Genomic DNA, 26,671 nt, shown 5'->3' with positions numbered 1-26,671 from the left:
ATAATAATAATTAGAAATTTAGGTAGAATGGAAACACACTGAAGAGGATTCCTTTTTTCGACAAGTTTTTTTTTTCTAAAACATAGATAGTAGTATAATAGAAATTTAAATGGATAAATAACAAAAAGACTGATTTTTGTCCTCAACGTCGTTAGGAGAGACGTACAATTTAATTTATTACTTTTTTGTAGTATGTTAAGCTTAATGTCTTAATTTCTTTAAAAAAATCATACTAAAGAAATTTCGCCTCAGTTGGCATGCCGAATCATAAGGTTGACAAAAACGGTGTTAGCCCGAAAAATAACCATCACCCAGTAATGTCCGCTAAATTCTACATGGCTTGAGAACCACTAATTAAAACATGTCGTTCTTTCTGTGTTCAAATCGAAACATTTATTTCATTCGTCCTTTATCGCAGATTTTTCATCGAGGAAGACTAGCAGCATCTTCCTACGGACAAACAATGTCCTGGGGTAAAGTAGGAATGAGTCGTTTTCGGTTGTATGTTTTCATTTTTGAAGCTGTGGTGTTTGTTTGTTCGTGTGGATTGTTTTTTTCATTCTTCAAACTTCTTCGACTCTTTAATTAGCCCGGGAGCAACGAAATAATTTTTCATACGGTGAGCGTGTGTTATTTGTTATTTGTTTTTCCATCCCGTTGGCTTCCCATCGCGTCGCAGCCTTACTACGGTCCCCATTTCTGTCCTCCTCATACCATTGTGCGCTCCTGCGCCTCCATCGCTTTCCCGATCGTGATATCACGCTCGTCCGGAATGTTGTACTCCAGCTGCAGGGGCGAAGGGCGGGGACGTGCCACGTGGTAGAATGCCGACAGTGGTTGGAGGGATGACAAAGTTTTCCATTTTCCCAGCGCAGAGAATGAGGGATAAGTGGCACGAAAAGTGATTTTCCCAGCAGCAGCAGGAGGCAGCATCAGGATGATCCGCGGGAAACCAGGGCCATGGTTTTGCGTTGACAACCGGAATGGACGGGCAGCAAAGAGGTGGTGAGGGGGTATTTCACCCGTATCGACCCAGGCAATGAATGAGGCCGGCGGTCAGCAGGATTGTGGTGGCGTGCACGGGTTTCCCACAGACGTTGTTGGAGATAGTTGGGTTTTTATCCCAGTGCCATAATTGTTGTCATTTCCCCAGGCAGGCGATGACGACCGTGATGTTGCGATGGTAACCAACGACAAAATACATGCCAACACAGTCGTTAACAAGCGTGCGGACAGCATCAGTTTTGGCGACCCGTTCCGACGAGTGGTTTGTGTGATTGTTGCGTGTTTTGGGGTGTTTTCGTTTTTTGTTTGTTTGTTTCACATTTGCATTACCAGTTTTCCAGGATCGTGTACAATCATCGTTTCCGTCGGCCCGCAGGCATGTGTGGGTGTGTATGTGTGTGTGTGGGATCCGACACCACGAATCCAACCGATGCCGATCGTTCAATTTCCATTAGGACGCGAGAAGGAAGCATGTTGCGAAGAAGACGTCGCAAGTAGTTTATCGAGATTTGTAGAAGGATTGCACACGGTTTTTTTTCAATAGATTTAAGATAGAAAGAGAAATATAAAAAAAGAAAAAAGAAGAATAGTAAATACGAAGAAAATTTTTAAAAAATCATTTGATAACAGAAATATCACAAATAAGCCAGACTAGTATAATAACCGACAAGAAACGAAAAACAACACAGAAAGCTTAAAATCGTTGAAGAGATACGAAAGGGAAATAAATCAATTAGCAGTTTATCGGATTTCGGCTGCTGCGGAATTGAAAGCGCATCGCCACTGGAGCAAGCTATAAAGCCTGAAAGCGTTCCCTGGCGGTGGAAAGCGACTTCGTCACTGGTCGGACGGTGGTGCCGTGTCTGCAAACCATCCTCTTCCGGTGTACACCACTCCACTCGTCTCCCTCCCCCCTTGCTGTCTGACGGGAAGTCCTGTCTGGTGCAGGATAAAACCGCCACAACCGAGTCGGCCGCAGGTTGGATTGCCCCGTTGAGAGGAGCTAGAATATCGACCAATATTTTTTCCTTTAACGCCAACGAGTTTGTTACTAGCTACCGCCTATCTTGTAGGCCGAAGCGGAAATAGTTTAAATTGAGTAACGAGATAAGCAAATGAGCGTGGATTTCAGTTAATTAAATTTATAATTTTAATCAATTACCGCAAACCAACCCACGATCGTTCATTCGGCATGATCAGGGAAAGAGATGGGAAATCGTTCGTTTCCGTTTGATTATTCGCTTGCGCGTTCTGTAGTAGTTAAGTGGAATGCTAGTCAAACGTATGGCATACTTTTCAGGATTGTTAAATGTATAAAGTGCTTTATTTTTCTAAAGACTGAGTGGATAAATTATAAGGTTATTTTAAGCGATAGCTTAACGCTTACGTCGGTTAGAAAATAGGCCTACGAGTGCTTTCATTCAATATATACTTAATATACTTACTTACTATATTTTTACTTTATATCATTACTTAATTATATTTAATTACTTTTGCCAACGTTTATCTAGTCCCAATAAAACTTTATGATAAGTAAGTTTAGGTTTTACTCACAAGTAACGGAGAATTCATATCAATAGAAAAAAATAGCTTCGAAGGCTCTCTACTTTATGAAACATTGATCAAATAGATATATTTTGCTTTCCATGTGTATCATATTTAAAAATGTTTTATCAAACAAAACGCTACAAATCGATCTGCTGACTAACATTAGCAGTTGATTCATGTTTAAAGCAAAGCTATAAATACCGATAAGATATTTTTTTTGAAACGGTTATACATTTGATCGAAAATCGAAAGCTCAGTTTTACACAAGATATGGTAATTTCAATGCAACTTATGCAATTTTGTTTATTATCTGCATTTTCCTCGGGGGAATTATTTACATATGAAAAGAAAAGATTATGGATTAATCTAATGACCCAAACAGCAACGAAAAATGCTTTTTAAATATTTCAAGCATTTCGAAAATGTAAACGAATCGAAAACTGTCGCTTATTTCCATTATTTTTAAAGTCATCAGCTCTTGCTTGTACTTTGAAATTGTTTCGCACTTTCCACCCTTTTGATAGCAAACCGAGAGTTTGCGTTGCCTGTTATCCTGACAAGCGGTACTCGGGAATGTCCCGAATTTTCATTCTCCCGCTTCCATCGATGGGCTCCTGTTTACGATGTACATTGTTAGGTGCTTTTCAATTCGGGGAAAATCGAAATTGTCCTCAACAACGGCCTGCCCCGGGGTGGGAACACCCTGGGCACAGGTCACGTACTGTGGGACCTGGGCGGGGGAAGTAGTTGAAAAATAAACCGAACCGAACACAATAAAAAAGGCGAATCAAGAAAAGAAAGAGCTCCTTCTCAAATGCACAGCACAACTTCGGGAGGAAGGAAGAAAATAAATTCTCTAGGTCCAATATCGTGATCCGTCCCTTTCGGTAAGCGTGGAAAAAAGGTCTAGCCCAGTTCTTCGCTAGGGAAGTGCAAACAATGGCACTCCCGCATAGATTAAGCATATGCGGGATCGCAAAGGGCCCGAGATAAAATGCTCTCAGTGGCCGATGATAAAAATAACAAACATCTGTTTCCCACTCCACCCATCCCCCCCCCATCCCCAACCCCACTCTTCCCAAAATGCCCCATCATCGGCTTCATCAGGTTCACAACCGGCAAACAGCATCCTTCGGGATCATGTTTCGAGTTTCTTTCCGAAACTCTGATCCTTCTCGTATTTTGATTCCTTGCGAACTGGTCCACCACTCGCACTACAGATACAAACAAAAAGGCTTTTCTCCCGGGGACCTTATTTAAAAGTATTTAAAGTTTTCCTCTCGACGGATATGAAAACTTCAACCGAAGGGTTGGAATTTCGAATCGTGATGTTGGAAGCTTGACTCACTCACTTCCGGTTACGTAAACTGTAACAGGATTTTATATCAGGGTCTTTAAAGTGGACACCCCGAATGGTTGACTATACAACTCCTACCCCCCACCCAAACAAATGCCATCCTATCCGAGGGGCCAACGAGGAAGATGACTCCTTTTTTCCGCTGCGCTCTTTATGGCTTACCATTCGAGATGGAACCGAGTGGCACCGGGGAAGGTGATAAATGTTTCGAGCACGAGAAAAAGGACACTCTGAGGACGCTCTGCCAGTATCCGTATAATGAAGGTTTATGATACGCCACACTCAACCTCGACCGGAAGGGCGCGGCGCCAAGTCAATCCGAATACATTCCCTGCCTTCCTAACGGTCGGATCATTTGTTCTTGTGCCATTTACGGCCACGAAAAGCACCCTTTCAAACAAACGTAGGGGGAGGGAGGTTCGGAGGGATGTCATATTTGTAATGATTAGCTGGGCTGGAGTGTGAAGCCCTGGAGCGCACCCCGTGGTCTGAGTCGCGGTCTCTTGGTATCGATCAGCAACGGAGCAAACATCCATCAGCTCCGGAAGAGGATTTTCGGAGTTCGTTTGCTGTTTTTCTTCGCCCTCCCCTCCTGTCGCCCAAGAGAAAAACTGAGAGTAGCTCCTATAAGCTCCTTGAAACTTTTCCTCATTAATTGGCCAGGTTGTGTAACACCCCTTCCTGCTTGGCTTGAGCCGGAGTAAACGTGTGTTTGGGGCAAGTTTTCAATGCACAACTCCAGCTTGCCAGAGCTTGCCTCGCCTCGCCATTTTGGTTTGGGTTTGGGGGATCCGTTTTCATCTATCCTTTCGTTTCCGCTCACTGCGCGGAAATCGGAAACAAACAAAAGTTTGTTGAGTTGTTGGAAACGAAAAAAAACTTTGCACTCTCATCGTTTAGTGTCAATAGCTTTAAATACGTGCTGTGCGGAAGCGTCAAATCTGCTTAAGCTTACTTGGTTCTAGGAGAATTTAATTAGCACAAGAAAATAATGTATGAAAAAAATTAAATAAAAAACAAGCAGAACAAACACACAATCAAACATTCAAAACATTCAAACGAAACTATAAACATCAAATTTGCAAAAGACGAACGTACAAACTTAAAACAAACTGATATAAGTTTTGTTATTGATACCACACCATAAGTAAAAGCCATGAGTATATGTTGCAGAAAGTAAGAATAATTTGAAAATGTGGTATAAAATAGTCTTCGGAAGCTGCCTAAAGCTATGAGTACGATTTAATACAAATTCGTTTATACAACTTTGAGTAGTACACGGTCACAGGGTTCTTTATAACTACTTCATTGAGATCAAGTATGTAAGATACACCTGGCCACGGATCCTGCAGTTGTAATATTATTTGTACTCCTACGTCTTAAAATACTTTTGAATAAAAAAAAGAATAACTCCTTTCCGTGACAATGTTCTCTTCTTACCTTCTCCTTTCTCTTCGTCCGAAGAGAAGATGAGGGCAGAATTTCACATTGCCGTGACCAGGATTCGAACCTGGGTTACTACGGCCACAACGTAGGGTCCTAACCACTAGACGATCACGGCTACTAGGATACTGTACATGTCGACAGCTAACTGGCATTTGGGTTCCAATGGTGAGCAAAACATATTGGCTTACTGCGCATAATTTCTTCTTTTTTTTCATTACAGCCGGCTATGAATTTCGTGGTCTTAATTCTCTGGGGTGATAAGGTATTGCGTTGGAAGCATTCAACCCAGTCGGTTTATTTTTAGCGCTCAATATGCTTGGCTCAGCAAAAAAAAAGGGTTTACAATGACGTCGGCGATGGTAAGTCAGACCACGATCGGTAGGTTTAACATTGCCACTTTCAGTTACGCAAACTGGTTAAGCGATGACTGGTTTCATATGATGACCAAAGAACGAGATTTCGATACGAACCGGTTCAGCTGTTAATGTGAAAGACAGACATTTTTGGAATATGGCTAAGCAGGGCAGTGTTTATTGACAGCCCGAAGAAAGTCTTGATCTTGTTTTCGGAAGTAACGCCACGCTGTGAAACTTAATTCACTTTGTCTACTGCTGTTTGTTTTAGTTTAATAAATATAAGGCTAGGCTTTGCTTTGCCCTGTTTGCATTATTTTACTATTCTTGCTGGGCACTCGTTCAAACTACTTTTTCAATCCATACAATCCTAGAGTTATCTTTGGTTTGTGATGAATGAATGAATGAGGTTCGGTTGAATGATTCGAGCATCTGTCCGGTTAGTACGCTAAATGCATAATGCTTTGGTGTAGTTTTAAGTCCGGATGGCAAGAGTAGGAAGTAAGGAAAAACTTTGGGAACAATCCAACCTTTTCCATTAGTACGAACGCGTTCGCTATTCGAGGGCTGGTAGAAGAAACTTTGCTGAAGCCATTACCGCTAACTCGGACGAACCGCGTGACGTGATTTAATTATCCGTCCATCCGTCCGCTGGCACCGTTCGATTCGTCCGATTCGCTTTTCGCTCGTTCCCCATCAGGACGCGATCGGTGGCCACGAACGGACGATAATTACAGCGGCATTTCCAGTTGGTCCTTCGGTGGTGCTCATGGTCAAAACGCGGAAGCCCGAAAAATTCACTCGAAAGAGGATGGAAAATTAGATTGTCCACTGCCAAACGCCAGCCCGACACACCCTCGGGGAGCGAAGGCACGCATTACGGTGCTTCGTTTTTCGCTGGGCACAAAAGTTCATCGGTCGAACGATTAATTATTAACATTTGCCAAAGACATACCGTCTCACTGAATGGCTTCTCGTGGGAAAAGTGTATGGTTGTTTTTTGTGTCGGTTTCCCGAGAAGTGGGAGAAAACATGGGCTAATGGGTGTTTGCTGCCAGAATGCAACATTTGGCGGTTGCCAGACTGGTAATCGATTAATTATTAGAGTGGTCAATTCATTTGAGAATGTACGACAGAACGCCTAGCCAACGAGTGATCCGTTCGAAAGTAATAAAAAAACGAAATGCGGAACGAGTATTGATAAGAGGGGCATGTAAGCTACAACCGAAAGAATTTTATTTGAATCAGATAAATTTTCTACATGTTTTCTTTACAAATTAGTTTTTCAAGCTACACATTTCCATCAATTTCTATCGCTTGTTGAGTAACCCGTGTATCTTACAAGCGCAATAGACATTTTTCGATGAACATTTGTTTAATGAATCTTATAAAAAAAACATCTGAAGTGATGTTGTAAAGTTTTTAGAGAACCCTTTTAGCGCTTAGTATGAGTTGGTTTTTACATTTGAATGTTTTTAAATGTTGTTTTAATTTTAATCTATGCTTCCAAAAACACATAATGGATTCTTACAGTCGGCATAGACTCGTAAAAGTAATTCATCGTAAGATTTTCATGTTTTAAATTCCTTATATTTTTCTATTGAATAGAAAATACTGAAAATATTAAAATTAATAAACAGTTTATTAAAAACTTTCCTCGACGGCGTAAAATTGATGAAAATAACTATTTAGAATACAAAGGTGTTCCTCAACCTCATTGATTCGACAGTTTTACGTAGATGATCTCAATATATTACTTTAAAACCTTAAACGCTTTCTTAGAGTGCTACGCATGAGTATTTAGGATTGATTTGTTTACGAAACACTTCTTCCAAAATGTTACATAAAAAACTGCTTAATGTGGCCTTTTTTATCACTAGTTTCATAAAATAAACCAAAGAAATTCCTTGAATGCTGTACTTTTGCTTGTGCTGTGACAATTTGAAAAAAAAAAACAGAGATCCGAAATTAGGTCATGCAACAATCACTTTCTTCGCGAGCAATATTTACGCGACTGTCATTGAGTGCGTTCCACCCGAATAAACATTCTTCGGTGAAAGTTCTGACTTTCTCCAGAGTCGGAAACAAAGCGGGAGTCAGTAAAGACAGCAAAAACAAGACAAAAATCAGGAAGGAAGTCAACCCATTCCAAAAGTCATGCCATCGGATGGTGCTTTATGCGTTGTGCAAACTTATCTGGCACTTACGCTTCCAGCTCATTTATTCGAAAAGACCTTCCGACGAGGAAAGGCGGCAGTTCAGGCGAGCATTGGTAGGAAAAACTATATCTGCCCATCGCTCTCTGGCCTTGGCGAACGGGCCGAATGGCGAACTGGGGCAAGTTTAAGCGAACTCACGTCGCGCGGTGGTGGATAACCGTCACCCTTCGGCGCACGGGCACGGGGGGCAAATGGGGGTGTAGGGCAGTTTTCGTTTTTCGCAAACTAGAATTTATGACAAATCTGGCAAACCAACGAGACGCAGTCGTTCGTTTCCGGCACATCACTCGGGAAGAACCAAACGGCCGGAAAATGACTTTCGTTAAGCTTCCGGTTTGGTTCACATTTGCTATGTTTTCCAACCCGGGAGTCGCTCCGCAACGTTGGATAGTCTCCAGTTTTTCCGCTTTTCCGGGTAAGGAGAAAGGAGTTCTTTCATCGAAGGATGCTTCAGAAGCACGTAAGAAGCATTGGAAATAACTGGTAAGAAACACCTTTGTTTGTCGAACTACTCGAGCGACCTCGTACTCACCAACTGAAGCAGGGTTGAAAGGATGAAATATTTGTTGGCACTGAGCCGAATTAAAGTGCTTCGACTTGGACCCGAGAAATCTGCAGGACGAGTCGAGTGTGGATAGGCAAATAAACATCTACTAAACCATGCGACTGGTAAGTAGTAGACGAGACTAGTAGTGTAACATGGGTGGCGCACAACACTTCCCACAGTCAACTCCTCTCTAGAGAACGTTGAGGCTATAAACACTTAACTCTCGGAATGAAAACAGTTTTTAGTGCCAGAGACGTTACACGTTGATTGTACGTTGATACTACTCCAAATTGTTCGAATTCAAAGAAAGTTGATAACAGTTGAGAGTTGAACATAAAAAGTATCCAAACTCCTTTCCGTGACAATGTCTTCTTCACCCGAAGATGAATTACAACATTGCCGTGACCAGGATTCGAACCTGGGTTACTACGGCCACAACGTAGGGTCCTAACCACTAGACGATCACGGCTACAAGGAGATCGTGCATGAAACGCGAACAATTTCAGTCAGGTTCTCTTTCAGCAAAGCACCTCCGTCCACTGGATATTTGAGAGGCAAAGAGGGAGATTTATTTTTAGCAATCAACTTTCTGAGCTTAGCAATCATACACTTACAAAAAGGTCATTGGAATAATACAACGAAAAATGTCCATCTACACACATTTGCTCAACGTTGACCACTAGGTTGTTTATGTTCAAGTACAAGTGGATTTGCAGTTGAAATTTTGTGATTTAAAATAGCAAAATGGTGCACAGTTGAGCAGCTACGATCAAATTTTGACTATTCTTTCTCGCTGACCATAGAGTGGGGTTTTTAGAAGGCTTGGTCATCAAATTTTACGTCGAAGAATCAGAGCGTAATGGTTGTGTACTATGGTTTTTACAAAAAAAATTCACCTCGGAATTGGATCTATGTTAAAATTTATTTTTTCAATCAATTTTTCAGAGTCACAATAACTGACCTGCTACCTACGATAAGCGTACCCCGTCATAATTCGCTTCATATTAATTTCTACTCTGCTCCCTTACCCCCATATCTTGTGAATGAGAGAAGCAGCAGCGTGATATCACATGGAATCGAGTCTAAATATAACTTGTTGGGTGTTTCCCGTCCAGTGTGAATTTCACCATGGAGCGAATGTCACGTTCATGCCAATGTATCTAGTGTTGGATAATGAGCACAAGAGCTATGTAGCTCACTTTGCTCACGTCGCTGAGAACTAAACCAGCTGCCTGAAACAAGATTTCTTGGTAACTAGTTGACTTCCTAGCATCGGTGCGGTGACTTAGCATCGAGCTTGTTCTGTAACAAGCTTGTGGCTCACCAAACTCGTTTACTCAGGTGACTCTCCAAACTCTCCTGCTCAGCAAACTTGGCCGCTTAGTAACCTTACCAAACCAAATTTAGTCATTATTCATCCGAGAAGTATCCTAGTTTTTATTTTTTTTTTATTTTTTGACATTTGATGGTTTTTAATTTACCGGTAGAATCGGATGTGGCCAATGGAAAATATACTAATTTAACTTCTTATCTTCTTCTTGGCGTAATGGTCATGCCTGTCCCAGTTAAGGGGTCTTATAAGACTTATTTCTTTTGTGTTCGTCGATGTTGAGATATAGTCAGTCCTCTTGGTACAGGGGAGGGTCCGGTCATGGTTGGGATTCGAACCCACGGCGTCGAGGCGGTGGTGATAAGCCCCGGCGGCGCTCATGGGTCGATTTGGTAATATTAGATCTGAAACTAAATAACGCTCGTTATCAAAATCGATAAGCTAGCAGAAAACGAGACTCGATTTTGAACGATTCAAACCGCCATAAATGAAGCTGGAACTAGTTATAACATAACTTGGGACTTATTAGTTGTAAATTATACTTTTAACAACTTGAATATGGATGCTTTCGTGCTCAATAAGCCTCATTTGATTGAGGTGTTACTTTTTTAAACCAACGAAACATAACAGATTCATAAATGTTTACAGAAAACATTTCCGTTAACATAACAAAATGCCGTTAGTGTTTTCGAATTTGTCAAAAATTCATTTTTGAGTTTATGTGAAATTAGTTGTTGAGTTTGACAGATAAATTCGCATAAGACGATTAAAAAAAATAAAACTGTTTTGTTTTCATCATACGGCAAACTGGACATTGGTTAACTATGCTGAACTTTCTGAGCCGCCGAGATTGGCGAAGCACCTGTACAGGTCGGTTTTGTGAGTCTCCTGTGAAGGTGAGTTTAGTGAGCTAGGTTTAGTTTTGTTAGGCTAGGTCGAAACAACACTTTGCTGAGTTACATAGGTGGTTCATTGCATTGAGCTGCTTGATTCACTAGATGTTGCTTTCTCCACGGTTCGTTGATTCGCTTGCTAACTGGTTCGAGTGGGTGAGGCCACGTCTGGTTCCTCTAGCACGCCTACTGAACTTTAATTGATATCTACCTATACAGCCGTGATCGTCTAGTGGTTAGGATCCTACGTTGCGGCCGTAGTAACCCAAGTTCGAATCCTGGTCACGGCAATGTCTAAAGAAGCTCGGTAAAAGTTTGTGCAAAGTTTGTTAACTATGCTGAACTGACTAAGCAGCCGAGATTGGCGAGGCACCTGTATAGGTGGGTTTTGTGAGTCTCCTGTGAAAGTGAGTTTAGTAAGCCATTAGCTTGTTTCAGGGCTAGGCCGAAACAATACTTTGCTGAGCTACATAGGTGGTTTATTGCATTGAACTGCTTGATTCACAACAACCACTCACTGAAAAGAGCTATTTGACACAACTACACTAGACGTTGCTTTCTCCACGGTTCGTTGATTCGCTTGCTAACTGGTTCGAGTGGGTGAGACCACGTCGGGTTCCTCCAGTACGCCTACTGCACTTGTATTGATACCTACCTCTATAGCCGTGATCGTCTAGTGGTTGGGACCCTACTTGCGGCCGTAGTAACCCAAGTTCGCATCCTGGCCACGGCAATGTCTAAAGAAGCTCGATAAAAGTTTGTGCAAAGTTTGTTAACTATGCTGAACTTACTGAGCAGCCGAGATTGGCGAGAGGCACCTGTACAGGTGGGTTTTGTGAGTCTCTTGTGAAAGTGAGTTTAGTAAGCCATTAGCTTGTTTCAGGGCTAGGTCGAAACAATACTTTGTTGAGCTACATAGGTGGTTTTTGCATTGAACTGCTTGATTCACAACAACCACTCACTGAAAAGAGCTATTTGACACAACAACACTAGACGTTGCTTTCTCCACGGTTCGTTGATTCGCTTGCTAACTGGTTTGAGCGGGTGAGGCCACGTCGGGTTGCTTCAGTACGCCTACTGCACTTGTATTGATATCTACCTCTATAGCCGTGATCGTCTAGTGGTTAGGACCCTACGTTGTGGCCGTAGTAACCCAGTTTCGAATCCTGGTCACGGCAATGTCTAAAGAAGCTCGATCAAAGTTTGTGCAAAGTTTGTTAACTATGCTGAACTTACTGAGCAGCCGAGATTGGCGAGAGGCACCTGTACAGGTGGGTTTTGTGAGTCTCTTGTGAAAGTGAGTTTAGTGAGCCAATAGCTTATTTTTCAGGGCAGGGCTTGGTCGAAACAACACTTTGCTGAGCTACATAGGTGGTTCATTGCATTGAGCTACTTGGTTCACAACCACTCACTGAAAAGAGCTACTTGACACAACACTAGACGTTGCTTTCTCCACGGTTCGTTGATTCGCTTGCTAACTGGTTCGAGTGGGTGAGGCCACGTCGGGTTCCTCCAGTACGCCTACTGAACTTGTATAGATACCTACCTCTATAGCCGTGATCGTCTAGTGGTTAGGACCCTACGTTGTGGCCGTAGTAACCCAGGTTCGAATCCTGGTCACGGCAATGTCTAAAGAAGCTCGATCAAAGTTTCGTTCAACTTTGTCCGGGATGACTTGAAGCACATTGTCACGGAGAGGATAGATTTTTTTGCTACAGCAATGGTAGAATTTGTTTTTGTTGTAAAACCTGCTTCTTTAATCATTGCACAATCGTTTGATTGTCAATTTGAGTGTCAGTCAGTCATTAAGTGTGTGATTAATGACATGTTTTATGTTAGTAAGAACATAGATTGTTAATTAAAAATAATCGTATTTTTATTAGTTTTTCCTATGCTAGTTTCTAAACATAATACACTCACAGATACAGGACGGAATTACATAAAGCTCGCTCATATTATAATAAGTAACAATCGTTTACAGTCCACCGACACTGCTAAACCATATCACCAAAAGTGCATACATCTGATAACAAATGAGCCACAGACAGAGATTCGCGAAGGGATTATTTGATGGACGGCGAGTACTGCCGGACGCAGCCCGAATGAGGCACACTGAGGAAGAAGTTAAACCCACTCGAGGTTGCGGAGGTGGGCGAGGTTGGACTGACGGTGGTGCTGGTTGCCCCGGCCAGATGCCGGGCAGCCTCGTGATCCTCGTGGCTACTCACATGCTGCGCTAGGCGCCATTTTTCGCTCTGATGTTCCGAGTGTCGCAGAAGTAGCTGGATCAGCTTGAAGGCACCGAACACGGCAATCGCGCCCGACATGAGCCAGATGACGGTAGACTTGGTGTCAAAGTCGTCCTGGATGGGGCGTGTATCGACGTGTCCCTCGTGGAAAAATTTGTAGCGGTTGAACTCCTGCAACAGTAGAAAATCACATCGAGATAGGGCCCATCAAACTCTAAGCAGCCTTTAAGTTCCCTTCAGTTACCATACGTACCATCTCGCTATCGGAGGGCTTCGGAGGCGGCTCAACGACGACGATGTCCCGATGTTTGCCGCGCTCGTCGGTACACTCGATGCCCGTCGCTGTCAGGATGTGGACCGCGTCCTCTACGATGTAATCCTTGCCGTAAATCACATTGTGACCATGGTGTGGCACCAGTTCCTGCACCAGAAATCGACAATCCCATGGGTTATCGTACAGTTCCACCAGGGTGAGGCTCTCCAGCAGCGATGTGTTGATCTTGTGAAACGCATTTCGGCTCATGTTAAGCACACTCAAGTTTACCAACGGCCAAAGAAAAGCGTCGTCCGCGAGCTGGTTTTGGGCTAGATCAAGCGTGTGGAGCTTTGGCAGATCCTCGAATACATCGCGGTCGATCTCGCTGATGGCATTTCCGGACAAGTTGAGACGCACCAACCGTGGCGTGTCACTGAACAGTTTGAGCCCGATGTAGTCAAGCACGTTGGCAGAGAGATCGAGATCGCGAAGGTTGCCGAAATCCTTCAGCACATATTTGCTCACGGTCTGTAGGCGGTTGTTGCTGATGTTGAGCACCTTGATAGAGTAGAAAAAACATCTCGTGGAGATAGTGTGAGGCAAAGATTGTACGGTTTTAAATTCAAGACTGGACAATGGATACAAAGTGATAAGAGATTGTGGGAAGCTACTTGCTGCACGGGGTTGCAAACTATTGTTGCTTAAATGAAGATCAAGGATTTTATACATCTCGTTAAGTTCTTTTAAGCATTGAATTAATCGGCTGCACTACTTTTCCATTTTATTTTCTTTTTTGGGGTCATTAATTGTTATAGTAAACATAGAAATTGGTAATTCACGATTACTATGGAAACGGTATATTATACATAAATTAGTTGTGCAACTGCGAAGCATTCAGTTTAGGAACCACTCTTCAATATTAATTAATTGCAACTTTGAAAATCAAATATTTCGTTCCTAAATAGCTCCGTACTTGGAAAAAAGTTGCTAGACGATAATGTTCTCCCCAAACTGGGGAAACCTCAATTGAAAACATTAATTTTATAATTTTGTTTTTATTATAATCAATGTTGCAAAACAAAAATCCATGCCACAGCCTACTTATACTTTTGTGTAAGGGTAGCCAATTCGCACCTACAGGAACGGCTTCGATTTGGGTTGGGATTTTATTTCGTTGTTCTTAACTTCCACGACCTTCCAGCGTTACAATTTTGTTGAGTCGATTTTCTAACGGTTGTTACCGCAGGATATCCCGAAGTTTCGTTGTTTTAAGACTAAAAAATTTCACTGGATGGTAAATGACGTGTAAAATCAAAATAGTTAGCTTCATGCCGACATTATTGAAATATATCAGGTATTTAAAGGACTGTAAAGATAAAAATTCAAACATTTTTCACTTTTGTAGTTGAAACAATAACTTTTGTTTTTGTTATTTGAATTAGGATATTTGAACCTTGTTGACATACAAATTAGAAACAGTTTGATTTTACACATCATTTTTAATGGGGGCAATTATGTTGACTACAACATTGGAGACAATTTGATTTTGTACAACACATTCTTTTCGTTCATATTTCTATTTTTGATGGAGCTTTTTAGTAAAACTTCCCTACATTTTTAATCTAGTCATTACGGGTTATTATATAAACGGCACGATTTTGCCGTTTTTATGACTACCAGGCTGGAATTTTGCTTTATGTTTGAAGGTACACCAAAATGTGTATAACAAGATTAAGTTATATAAATTTGATAACTACACTCAGACTGTTTTTCCAGATTAATAAAGGTCCAAAATCTTTCCGTAGTGATGGGTCGACCATGATACTTTGCTTAAAAGGTTAAGGATAAGGACCAAATTTCGAAACACGCTGAAATTGTTTGAACTCTCGAATTTCAAAATACGCTGAAATTTTTTTGAAAAAGGACTTTCTGATCTTTTTTTATAATATTGCAAGAAAGTACTTGTACTCAAATTGAACAACACAATTTTACAGCTTTCAAAAACCTTACCTCTAGATTGTACAGCCCCTTAAAGCTTGCGTCCTCGAGCTGGTCAATCCAGTTGTTGCTGAGGTCCAGCACGCGCAAATCTCCATTGCTTTTGAAGCTTAGATTCCCGATCGCGCCCAGTTCGTTGCCGCTCACGTTGAGGAACGTAAGCCGGGGCAGGTTGGCCAACAATTCCGGCTCGAAGCTACTCAGCTGGTTGTCCTGCAGCTGCAGGGCCTTCAAGTGTCCGTTGCCGGCGAACGCGAGCGGATGAATCGTGCGGATGCGATTGTGGTGGAGCGCCAGGTGTGTCAGCTTACCCAATCCCCGCAGCATCCCTTCGCCGACGGTGGTGAGTAAATTCTTACCGAGGTTTAGGTAGCGCAGGTTGGCGATGGGCTTGAACGTGCCCTCCGGCACGCTGGCGATGAAGTTGGCCGCAAGGTTGAGCTTGGCCAGTGCCGGGTAGCGCCGGAAGGAAAGTTCGTTGATCGAGCGAATCAGGTTGCGGCGCAGGTCGAGCACCTGAAGCGAGTCGAGGTCGTGCTCACTCCAGGACTTGATCGTCGTGAGGTTGTTGCGCGACAGGTTCAGCGTCTCGATGTTTCGCAGTCCGTTTAACGCGAAGTCCTGCAGGTTGTTCACGCGACTGTCGCAGATCTCGAGCGTGCGGAGGTCGTTGAACCGGATGAAGATGGCGTTCGGGAGCTCCTGCAGATAGCAGTGCGTGATTTCGATCGCCAGCGGATTCTGGTTGTGCTCGCGGATATTGCGCAAGTCCTCGACACGGCACGCTGTCAGCGAGACGGCGTCATTGGATTCGTCCAGCTCAACACCGGGACCTCCACCGTACGAAAGTCCGTCGACAGCACTTGTTAAGAACATCCCATTTCCCACCAGCAAAGACAACAGGATCGTCGCAAGAAGGGTCGATAGATTGTGCCTCATTTTTACTAATTTTGATACTTAAATATCAGTTGAAATTAAAACTAGGTTTGACGGGGAAAACAGTGAAGCAAAATGTGCTTTCCCTAGTACTTATGTTTTTGCCCTTTCTTAACCGTTGAAATTTTACGCACTGCACTGCAACCCCGTTGAAACTTTGGCAATTTTATTTAAATTATTTAACACAACTCACTAAGGGGACCAACCCAACCACCGCTAACCCCGCTTCTCGCCAAAATTGGAAAACACTGGTGAGGAAAACTCATAAAAACACAGAACGCAAAACTTTTAAACCACGCTTTTCTCCCGGCTCTTCCCTTCCGTTGCGGACACTTCAAAGGTAAAGGGTGTGACTGGCGATTTTCCCTGGCTAGTCGTACGTTTGGTTTTATTTCGATGGTTTCCCGTCGATGTACAGTTTTTTTCCGTAGGCCTACGACCATCAACAGGGGCCACCTTGTACGAAGCAAACAAATACAGCCACACGAAGCACTCGGATGACAATGTGTTCGAACACCGGGAGGTTGGTAATTTTTACGCACACAAATTTTCTTCCAATTGCGGTTGCGGTGTGGTGAGGCAACGTCCTGGGTTATGCAAAATGGCTTACAATTTCACTCGGCAAAACCAAAATCACGCACTTAAACACACCGCTCTTGTTCCCGCTGTGGTAGGATGGAAAAATGGTAAAGGTCCCCGCCAGCCCAGGAAAACACGAAAAACGGTGATCACTCCTTTACTTGTGGGCCTTCTTTTTGTCACGAGGTTTGATAACCTCAGCTGGGCGGAATGTTCCCGACACCGTACTGGCCAGCTGCGACGGCTTCTGTCAACTGTCAGAACGGACGTATTTAAGTGGCCGACCACGGGTCGGTTGCGGCCAACCCCCGGGCACTAGCAAATGCGCGTTCGCGCCGGCGGGGGTTTGCGCGAATGATAATGGCGATAGAAGTACCTATTTTTATGGGACGGCTTAGCGCGCCGCAGGGATTTCGTCGCGGCCATCAAACGGTCGCGGTGCGCTGGTTGTTGGCTGAAAGAAAATTGGCCAAGGGGTATGGCGAGGGGTGGGGGAGGGATTCGACTTCAGACAGAGATGTTTGTTGTCTTCGTCAGTCGGATTATCTTTGTTGTGCGAGCAATGGCGAAAGGCGAGCGGGCCAGAATGGTTTATAGTTGGCCAATCTGGTGCCAAGTAGGGTTAAGAGCTATGACGAATAGAGTGCAAATGGTGGTCAAAATACGGTATACTTATGTAGATGCATTTATGGCACCGTTTCGATTTCCCGAAAAGTAAATTTAGAGAGCAATGTTTTCTCCTGCAAAAGCTCAGATCGGAAAGAAAACACCAATGTATCATATATGTTCTTTTTTATGTTTTATAATGTATTTTTTTAATTTAGTGAACTTGGTTGTGTTTCAATTTTATATAAAATTGATTGTTGTAAATTCTGAACCATTGTAAATCTAATTAAACCATTGAGTATGTGAAAATTATCATCTAAAATTTATTTATATTATGGTTTTGTTTCAAAGCATGGCACTAGAATTTTACACAGCTTTTCAATAACAACTTTCTTGTTAGTAGAGAGTAGATTTTCCAAAAATTTAAATTTTATTGATGTATGTGTTGTTGATTCACAGGTAAATATGGTTTCCCCATATAAAAATCCAACAACACAAAAAAAACCAAAATACAAAACACACAGAAAAAAAAGATGAGGTTATGAAAAACTTATTCTACATTTATTTCTAGAAAGGGTATTCTAACATCTCATTAAATGTTGTTTTTCTACACGAAACAGTTAAAATAAGTATACCAGAAATCAGAAATCTCTTAAAGTAATGTGAAAATATCACAAAAGTGAAAAGAAACGTTAGCGTGAATTAATGTGCATGTCTCATAAATTACTTCCTTCTATGAAGACACTCAAATCGACAACAATATAGTCGTACGGCAATAGATTGTTCTAAAATTGTGTTGGTAGAGTACACTACCGAATTTCTGTCGCATGAAAAAACCGTTCTCTAAAAAATAAATAACGGGGCCATTAATACACGTTTAACCCACTGTCCGTCACCTCGACTGTTCTCGGTGAGTAACAGGAGCTGAACGCCCCAAGACTCTGCTTTGCAGCAATATAGTATTGTTCACTCTCACAACTATCTCACTCATTAGGAGATCACGAGATACTTCTTTAACCTTTGAGCAGGTGGAGTGCGTATTGGAGGGTGGTGTTTCGTGAACGTCACCTAATTTATGACCATCGAGGGACGACCACCCCGCCCGATGCCGTCTTACCAAAGCAAACAAACAACCAAACAAACGAGCGGACGAATCCAAGAAACAAACGCATCAAACGGGCAGGTGGCATTGGTGGAGTTTGACGCAAAAGGGGTTTGGGATTTGGTGCTCGGCGTTTGGGGGACGTAAGGGTGTCGTGTTCAAAGGCCGTAGGCGTTAGTGGAGTGTCAACCGACCGTCAGTGAGAGACAAACCCCGTCGGTCAAGTTCATCCGTGCGTGCTGGCTAGGGAGGTTGGGTTTGGGTCGGGTACACCCTGAGACAACGTGGATAGGGGAGAAGATGATACAGGGATCGAGATAATGACAAAAAGGAACTAAATAGGAACATAACAACGCACCATAATTAGCGTGTGAAGCGAATCATCAAATGGATTCCATTTACTGCCAGAGGCATTGGTTGCTATTTGCGTACCTTCAGTGCGTGTGTTTGTGTTGGTGTGAACATATGATTAGTCAAGCGGAGGCCGAGCAAAAACCATTGAAAAACAATTATGAAGGAGCAACAATATTATGTTTAGCCACACAAACACAAGTGGTTCATTGATCTGTTGTGTCAGGTACAGTTTTCATTCATAGGTCACACGAACAAGGTAGTTGAGGGTAAATAGAACTTAAATGGATTTCGTTACAAGGCAGCAGCTTGGTTGTGTGTATAAAGATACCAAAGCGAACAGGATTTATGTATAAAATGATTAAACAAGGATGTTAACTATTTTGCTATACTTATAGCTGAAAATATTGTGTTAGAGAAACAGAAATTTCGTAAATGTTACAAAGGCAATGGTAGTAAGAAAAAGCAAAAATACTACCATGATGCTAATTTAAAACTATTCCGATAGTTCTAAATTTCAGTAAGCGGCATCATTAAAAAAAATGTATAGGTAAATTAACAAATTTTCGTTGGTCGTCGATTTAGACCAAAGTAAACTTGTTAATTTGGTTAACACAATCATAACCTTCCACTGTTTGCTATTAACTTTTATAATATTAGCGGATTCAGTGAGATAATAGATCAAGGTTTACGAGAATAAGCCAAGTTGAATAAAACATCGATAAAATATCGTCTAACATAAAAACCCATTCTCTTTTTCTACAAAAGTCAAAAGAAATAATGCTAGAATGAGGTTATGATACTTTGGCGAAATTCTACAAAATTTAGTTTTAAAATTGCTTGCATGTAGAGCAGTAAAAATTTCAAAATTCTATCTAAATATAATTGAAAACAATTAAATGAAAGGAATGATGCTAAGGAAGCTCTCAAGATTGTGGTACAAAAACGGATCGAGATCAATATAATTTGTATTAGCACTTGGTACAAAAAAATTAAACCAACAGATTTTACCAAATGAACTACTTAACAGATGAAAATATGCTTTCCTATCTTTTTAGGTCGTTTGAAAAATCATGTTGATTCTTTACGTTTCGAAATGAACGAACAATGTCTAAAACTAATGTAAAATCCATATAAACTTCAAATATAACTCACATCAAATTAAGATCAACTTTGAACTATTAACGCTATCAGCAAAATAAAAAGTATTGTAACCTTGATTAAAAGTATTGTTCACAGCGGTCATACGGGCAAACTGAACAATAATGCATGTTATTGGAGTTCATTCTAAGAAACTCCGTGCTCGGGATACTAACAAGTTTAAAAAGTTGTTCTAGAAAATAAGGGACGTCGATCTCTCCTTGAATCTTTGTACCAATTTTGGTTAGCAGTTCACTAATGTTGCTATATACATGGCTTATATATCATAAACTATGGACAATAAATGGTACATTAGGGTATATCAAACATGTCAAGCATGAGAATGATACACATCCTGTTTCGCTCAAGGTTCGTGCCTCTTTAGTATCTTTCAATTAACAAGAAAAAAGAAGAAATACACAACTTCATCATCATGAAATGCTTTCTGCAACAAATGACATTAAGATCCCCGGTACCGAGAAGGGCATCGGGATAAAAAGCTTTCCCGTCCACGTCACGCGTCTCGTGATGGACGTTGAAAACGTTATAGAGAGGATTCCTTCCCCCTCCTCTAATCGCCACTGCCACCCGCAGCCGCCCAGACAGCGGAACTCATTTACGCTTGGCGTGTCACGTGCGAAAAGTGTTTCGGGGAAGGGGAATGATATAGAATTAAAATCCGACCGGAGTGAGCTTGCTCCTCTTTCCTCCGAAATCTCTCTCCGGGTGGATGTCGTCACGACAGACAAATCGTCCTGGTAAGCGTCTGGCTGCGGTGGTATAAAGTACGCAGCCAGTTGCCAACAGTGGGCGACCTGGCGCCTCCATTAGCATTTGTGTCAGCAAGCGAAACCCGGAGACCGTTTCAACCGTTTCGGGGTCGTCATCTTTCGCGCGGAAGACGATAGTTTGCATACACGAACGGTACAATCGCTACTTGAAATTCCGCAAAGATCATTACGCTAGTGCTCACGATTTGACAGTAAAACATATTTTGCAAATATATTTTTCATAGCACCTTTCCGCTCCGGGAACAACGAATGGTTCTTGGGCGTTCGATCGACCGCTACCATCTGGGTGTTTATTCATATTCATACCCTCACCAGGAACATTGCCGTATCGTTCCGGCCCGGGAAAAGATCGTGACTCCCGCGGGTGATTCGGAGACAAGCACCGACTGAATTTTGCATGCCATTTTCCCTCGGTGGAGAAAAGGGAAGATGATCATGTGGCACTTTCCCGCTGCACGCCGCTTTCGTTGAGTTTTTCTCTCGGAGTAGGATGCCTGGGACACGTTCGGTGTGAGCAAAAGAATTACAGCGCTCCGGAGGATTAATATCGTGTTTAATTTTGTCAAATGTCATAAAAGCGTTGGGCGGAGGGTTTGGGAGACACTTGCGCCAGCGAACAAAGCAACGACGGCACACAATGGCGACGTTTGGGAAGCACGGGATTGAACTGTCCGTCAGTGTGCATTCGTGGTGAGCATCATGTTGAAAAGTTAATTCAGTTATGCAGGTTGCTGCTTACGGTTGGCGTATTTTTTTCCACAAGAACGTAAGAGAAAGAGAGAATGTAAGCGAAAAAAGTTCTAGTTCCTAAGAGGACTGCGTAACTGCGAGCAGTTAGTGAAGCGACGCCTGCCATTCGTGCGGCAAAGAGTGCCGCATAAACCGAAACCATAAATCAATCACGCGACTTTCGCTCACCGGAAATGGCAGCCGCTGTCAACCTGCCGGCGGAAGCCTGATCTCTGATGACTCGTGCGCTGACAAATTCTTTGTGACCTTACAGCATTCCTCATCGTGCCATTCTGCCCACTTTCTGCTGTAAACACAGCGTGTTCACTGTTCCGAACTGGCAGCTTAGACTACTTATGTTTAATGGACCTGTCTGTATTTATGGAATAACTGTAAGGCTTTGTTACTGCATGTGGACGCCCAAAAGAAATAAATCATAAAAAGTAGAATCTGGATAGAGAATTTGGTATGAAATTTGATACATATTGCTTTATCAACATCCGATAGCTTTATCATTAATGCATCATTATGATAACGGCTTTTTAACAATTTTTTCAACAGAAACTAAGATGCGGATTAAGGGTTCGAAGGGCCCCAAGCAGCTATAGGTCCTAAGAGGCAAGAAAAAGGTACGCTACGTAACATTTTCATCACAAAAATGTTTGTTAATGTTTACTATCAGCTAAAATACAAATCATTTCTAATGTTATTCCATAACATTAGATAAAATTTTATGTGCATTTTTGGCGTTCGAAATCATCAATAGTTCTCTAACAGTTTATTGAATATTTATTTTCATGTTCAAAACTTGATAAGTAATTTATTTGTTTTTCTTGTCCATTTTAATTCTTAAAATAGGACAAGTTTTAAAAATGTTTAACATTATTTCTATGTTTGGGAAATGTGTAAGAAATGTATTTTCTAATCTAATTATTTTTATGATCCTAACATGTCTCAAGAAAATATTGTAGAATGGTGCCATATTTTAGATTCGGTGTTTCAGGTGAATACTATTATTTTCAATAACATATAACAATGGAGGAGTTCCATCACCAACATATAATCCATATCATTTGAAAGAAATTTGATGAAATATCAAGTATTTGATGAAACAATTTAAAAAATTCCAATTCCAGTAAAAACATGTAAAGGCCCTTAACGCTCGGGACCCCTAGCAGTTGCTTAGTTTGCTTGTCCTATCTGCAGAAGCAAATCAATTAGAATGTTGCTTATAAGAAATGTCGATAAACATATTTCTTTTTCAAATTAAATCGAACTTGGTTGATTGTTACAAAAAAAAAAATATTTTACCTATTACAAAATAGAGATAAAGTCGTCCGCACCATATGTTTTTTTAAATGAACACATGGCTATGAGCTTTGAGAATGTTTTCAGCAGTTAGTGCATATCAAAACTAACAAAAATTAACGTGTATGGTGTCCATTTAAATTTGAAATTTGAACTAATTTATTGATGTAACAATTTACATCCTCTGGTTAAATTTTAGTTCCATATACTATTTATGGATATTTAAGATTGTTTCGCGTTGGTTTAAATTCTAATCAATTATGATGTTTGCATTTGCTTATAGCAGGCGTTGAATAAAAACTTAAGCAAATTGATTTCTATCTTTTTTAATTTTTTTATCACAATATGGTTTACAATTGATTCAAACACGATCTGATTGAAAATTGAAAACTATACAGAAGCAACTTACATCATTGGCCTTCAAAATTAGCATGAACTTTTCCTTGGCTGACTTCAGAATCGGTTCCTCTCCTCCGCCGTCTTAAGAAAAAGGCGAGAGATCATACCATGGCAAAGTTGTATCCACCGCAGATGAAACACTTCCTGTTGCCAGCTAATTCTTACGTTCGCGGGCAAAATCCAAGACAGCGTTCTTTCACAGGCGGCTGCAATCGCACCCGGCCAATGTAGGTACGTGCCCTGAACGGCCGTATTTCGCACGAAAGTTTTCCGCCTAGATTGGGTCGGACAGGGATTATGCGCCGTCGTTTCGCTCATTGCTTCGATTTTCTTCCACGAACTTTCGACGCGGGCGGTGCTGCAAAGTGTGAAATTGAAATCGATTTCGAGACATCCAGGCTTAAACCGATAAACTTTTCCGTCTGCTTGCCCAACCGAGCCAGCGCTAAGCCCCGCGTACAGCTTTTGGGGGCAAGTTTTGTTTCCGGCCCGCGCTCGCAAATAAGACATTCGGTTTCGGTTTCGCTTGTGGCAGCGACGGCGTAACGATACTTCGCCGATAGACCTTCATTAGCATTAGGCGAGGAGAAGAAGAAAAAGAAAAGGATAAAGAAAAAAAACTAACGTTCGATGGGGGAAAGTTTATCAATTTACTTCCACATTCCCCGGCGCAGGCAAGGCTAAACTACGCCACGCCTTATCGGCTCGATTAGAACGTTACCGACGATATCCCGATGTTCGCCTGATCACTTCGAAATGGGGCCGAATGGAAAAAAGTCTCCGAGCACCAAACGCGGTAATATCCTTCTCAGATCCGTTGGAAAATCCTTCGCTAGAGGGGCGACGAACATCGGAAGGAACATTGAAGCGCAGATTATTCGTGCAAATTCTGAGTTATCGCGCTCTGGGAAAAAATTACCGAGGAAAAATGAGTTACGGCACGAAGGAAGGAAAACGGTTTCAAACACGCATGCCATTATAAGTAGGTGGAAAAGTAGGTGAGCGATCTAGTCGGATTTTCCCAAAACCCAGCGGTAGAAATAACTTCTGTTGATGTGACACGTCATCAGTTTCATGGCCTTGCTATTTTTAAGAGATTGTTATCGTTTCTAAGCGTCTAGTCGTAAACGACCATTTCTTGGCACTCTTATGATCAATAGCAACAAATAAGAAAATGTTCCCATTTTGACACCAACAATGTCAGTATAATCTATAAAATGTTAGCATAATAAACTATTTACGTACGGTAATATAAACAAACATAAAGAATTATTTGCAAAAAGAGAAAAATCATCAACTTATCTCATTAGGGGATTGAATCGTTGACTTATGTACACAAATTTAAAAAAAATCCTGAAAAATAAATAAAACCTTAGCCAATACTACTTACATGTAGTAAAAAAGTGATCTTTCCCATACCGGGAATCGAACCCGGGCCTTCCGGGTGAGAGCCGGATATCCTAACCACTAGACAATATGGGATGTGCATAACCCAAGCGTGTAAATCCATTCTGGTCTTGGTTAACTCACCAAACAGCACCAGTTGCACCAACGTCATCGAATGTTTGCAATAATCTATTCTTGCCATGACCGCCTCGGACCTTCCTCGGCCCGCTAGCTATACCTCGAGCTACCCACAGACGCACACTATCAGCCTGTTTTATGATTGCAGAAAGTGTCTTGCTGCTTCGCGAGTTCGCTCGTAAACATAAATTAAATAAATTGACGAAAAGGGAGCTCGTGATCATAGAACTATCACTTCGTGACACGAATCAGCCATCAAGGGTTTCGGAAAGTTAAGGAAAATCCCTTCCATCCAGCAACAGATATTTTTATTAATCTGTTGAAATATCATACGAAGACGCAGAAATTTAATGGCACTGGAAGGGTACATCTTCATCTATACCGTCACTGAAATAAAGTGTCTTTGAAATTCGAGTTTTTTTATGAAGGCAAATGTTAGGCTATCGAAACATTTACTGAAATCTTGATAAAGTTTGTACCATTTCTTAGCCATTTGTGTTCCATTGTTCTATAACTGTTATAGAATTTCTCTAAAATATCACCTGTTAATATTATCTACCGGTTTTCAGACGAAACTAATAGGTCACTTGAAAAATAAATAATCTACAAGAATTGCAGTTTGTTTCATTCATCAGCACTGCGCATTATGAGACGTGATCCTTCCGGAACGTAGTTTCATGTCCTTAAGCTCCACCGTAGCTTCATCGCGTAATGTTTCGTTTTTAATTCATTTCCACCTCGACTACACTCCTGCAGCTAGCTCATCACTTTCAGCATCATAATTTGGCTCTCATGACAGGTGTCAAATTGACGCTTTCACGGCTGAAGCACAAGATGAATATTTCAAAACGAAGGAGTGAAATGAATAAATTTAAACTATTTTTCACATTTTAAAGGCAGTCTAATTAATTCGCAAATTATCGTCCTATCTGGTTGCTAACATGAAATGAAGGACTTGTATTTTGTGCTGACAGCATTTGGATTTTCGTTATCACAGAATTTCGAGACAGTTCCAAAATATCCTTTAATGATTCCTAGTGAGAAAATATAATTCTTCAACTCAGATAGCCTGAAAGACTTATTCAAGTTTCGTCTTTAACAATCAGATCACATATGTGTAAAAAGTGTGAAAATATTTTTAAAAAAATATGCCTTGACTTCATAATTCGACCATAAATTCTCAGTTATTGTTAAATTTCGGGGATCATTAACATTGATCTAGAAAAGTGAGGTCTGCTCTTGTGTTTTGAACTACTAACACTGTTCTGACGCTTTGCTTGAAATTAGGCTTAACTGGACCGAGTCTCGTCAACTAATCCTTTTAAATGTCAGTACGCCATCCACCTTTTGTCGTAGTTGTACACAATGCAGTAGTAGTAATTTCGTTTTCCGTTTTTCAAGCAATAGCAATAACCCCGGATTTGGTCAGTGCTTGAAAATCGTAGCCGCGTTTCACAGAAGTTAGTGCTACAATTAAACGTTGCAAATCCGACCACGCTAGCGGCTTCAGGATGCACCCCGTAGCTTTTAGCTTCCGCCAGGACAGTAGGGAGCGTAGCGTTTCCGGTGCGCGAGCGAATTTCCAAAACCATCACTGTATCGCTTTACTGCCCGAACAGGCATGCATTGGTAATCGGATTATGGAAAAAGGATTTTTGCCTACCTTCCTCAACTAGCATTGCGCGCCGGGGACTCTCCATCATCGGCAGTGCGAACGAAGCGCTTTTCCGCCATGGTGCGGCCGGCTTCCGGGCTGCAGCCAACGACGACGATAATGATGATCCTGATGAGCGAGCAGGGATGCAGAAAAATTCCACCGTCCACTGTTTGCTGACTGTACCGTTGTGTACGAAGAGGAAGGAAATTTCGACGCAGTGATCAGATTTATGGTGAGTCGATTTGCTTGGTGTCGTCAATTGAATTGTGTTCAGTGTTTCATCAAATACCGTTTCCTCGTTTTGCTTCAAAAACTTTTAAAAATTTAATTTCATTGCTCTGGGGAATG

General features: G+C 41.7%; 1 protein-coding gene and 4 non-coding genes across 5 annotated transcripts; 1 reads left to right on the top strand and 4 right to left on the bottom strand.

The window, feature by feature from the left end:
* Nucleotides 1-688: 688 nt before the first annotated feature.
* On the bottom strand, nucleotides 689-16,140 carry LOC131264401 (insulin-like growth factor-binding protein complex acid labile subunit). The gene is made up of 4 exons (XM_058266705.1): nucleotides 15,214-16,140; nucleotides 13,201-13,761; nucleotides 12,927-13,118; nucleotides 689-786 (listed from the first exon to the last, which is right to left on the bottom strand). The coding sequence occupies exons 1-4, from the start codon at nucleotides 16,138-16,140 to the stop codon at nucleotides 709-711; spliced, it is 1,758 nt and encodes a 585-aa protein (XP_058122688.1). The 3' UTR covers nucleotides 689-708.
* Nucleotides 5,400-5,471, bottom strand: Trnah-gug (transfer RNA histidin (anticodon GUG)). The gene has a single exon. It is a non-coding gene; the product is annotated as a tRNA-His (tRNA).
* On the bottom strand, nucleotides 8,873-8,944 carry Trnah-gug (transfer RNA histidin (anticodon GUG)). The gene has a single exon. It is a non-coding gene; the product is annotated as a tRNA-His (tRNA).
* Trnah-gug (transfer RNA histidin (anticodon GUG)) lies at nucleotides 12,252-12,323 on the top strand. The gene has a single exon. It is a non-coding gene; the product is annotated as a tRNA-His (tRNA).
* Nucleotides 16,141-24,552: 8,412 nt separating the features above from the next.
* Trnae-cuc (transfer RNA glutamic acid (anticodon CUC)) lies at nucleotides 24,553-24,624 on the bottom strand. The gene has a single exon. It is a non-coding gene; the product is annotated as a tRNA-Glu (tRNA).
* Between the last annotated feature and the right edge of the window lie 2,047 nt (nucleotides 24,625-26,671).

This window comes from Anopheles coustani, chromosome 2 (genome assembly GCF_943734705.1).
Source record: "Anopheles coustani chromosome 2, idAnoCousDA_361_x.2, whole genome shotgun sequence".
NCBI classification, from domain to species: Eukaryota; Metazoa; Arthropoda; class Insecta; order Diptera; family Culicidae; genus Anopheles; species Anopheles coustani.
This window is presented reverse-complemented; position numbering and strand designations above follow the sequence as displayed.

Bases quoted from the DNA above. Each gene is read 5' to 3' on its own strand.
- LOC131264401 (XM_058266705.1), bottom strand. From the start codon at position 16,140: ATGAGGCACAATCTATCGACCCTTCTTGCGACGATCCTGTTGTCTTTG. The intron at 13,762-15,213 runs GTAAGGTTTTTG...TACTCTATCAAG, and splicing joins AGGGGCTGTACAATCTAGAG to GTGCTCAACATCAGCAACAA. The intron at 787-12,926 runs GTGAGTAGCCAC...TCGCCCCTGCAG, and splicing joins AATGGCGCCTAGCGCAGCAT to CTGGAGTACAACATTCCGGA.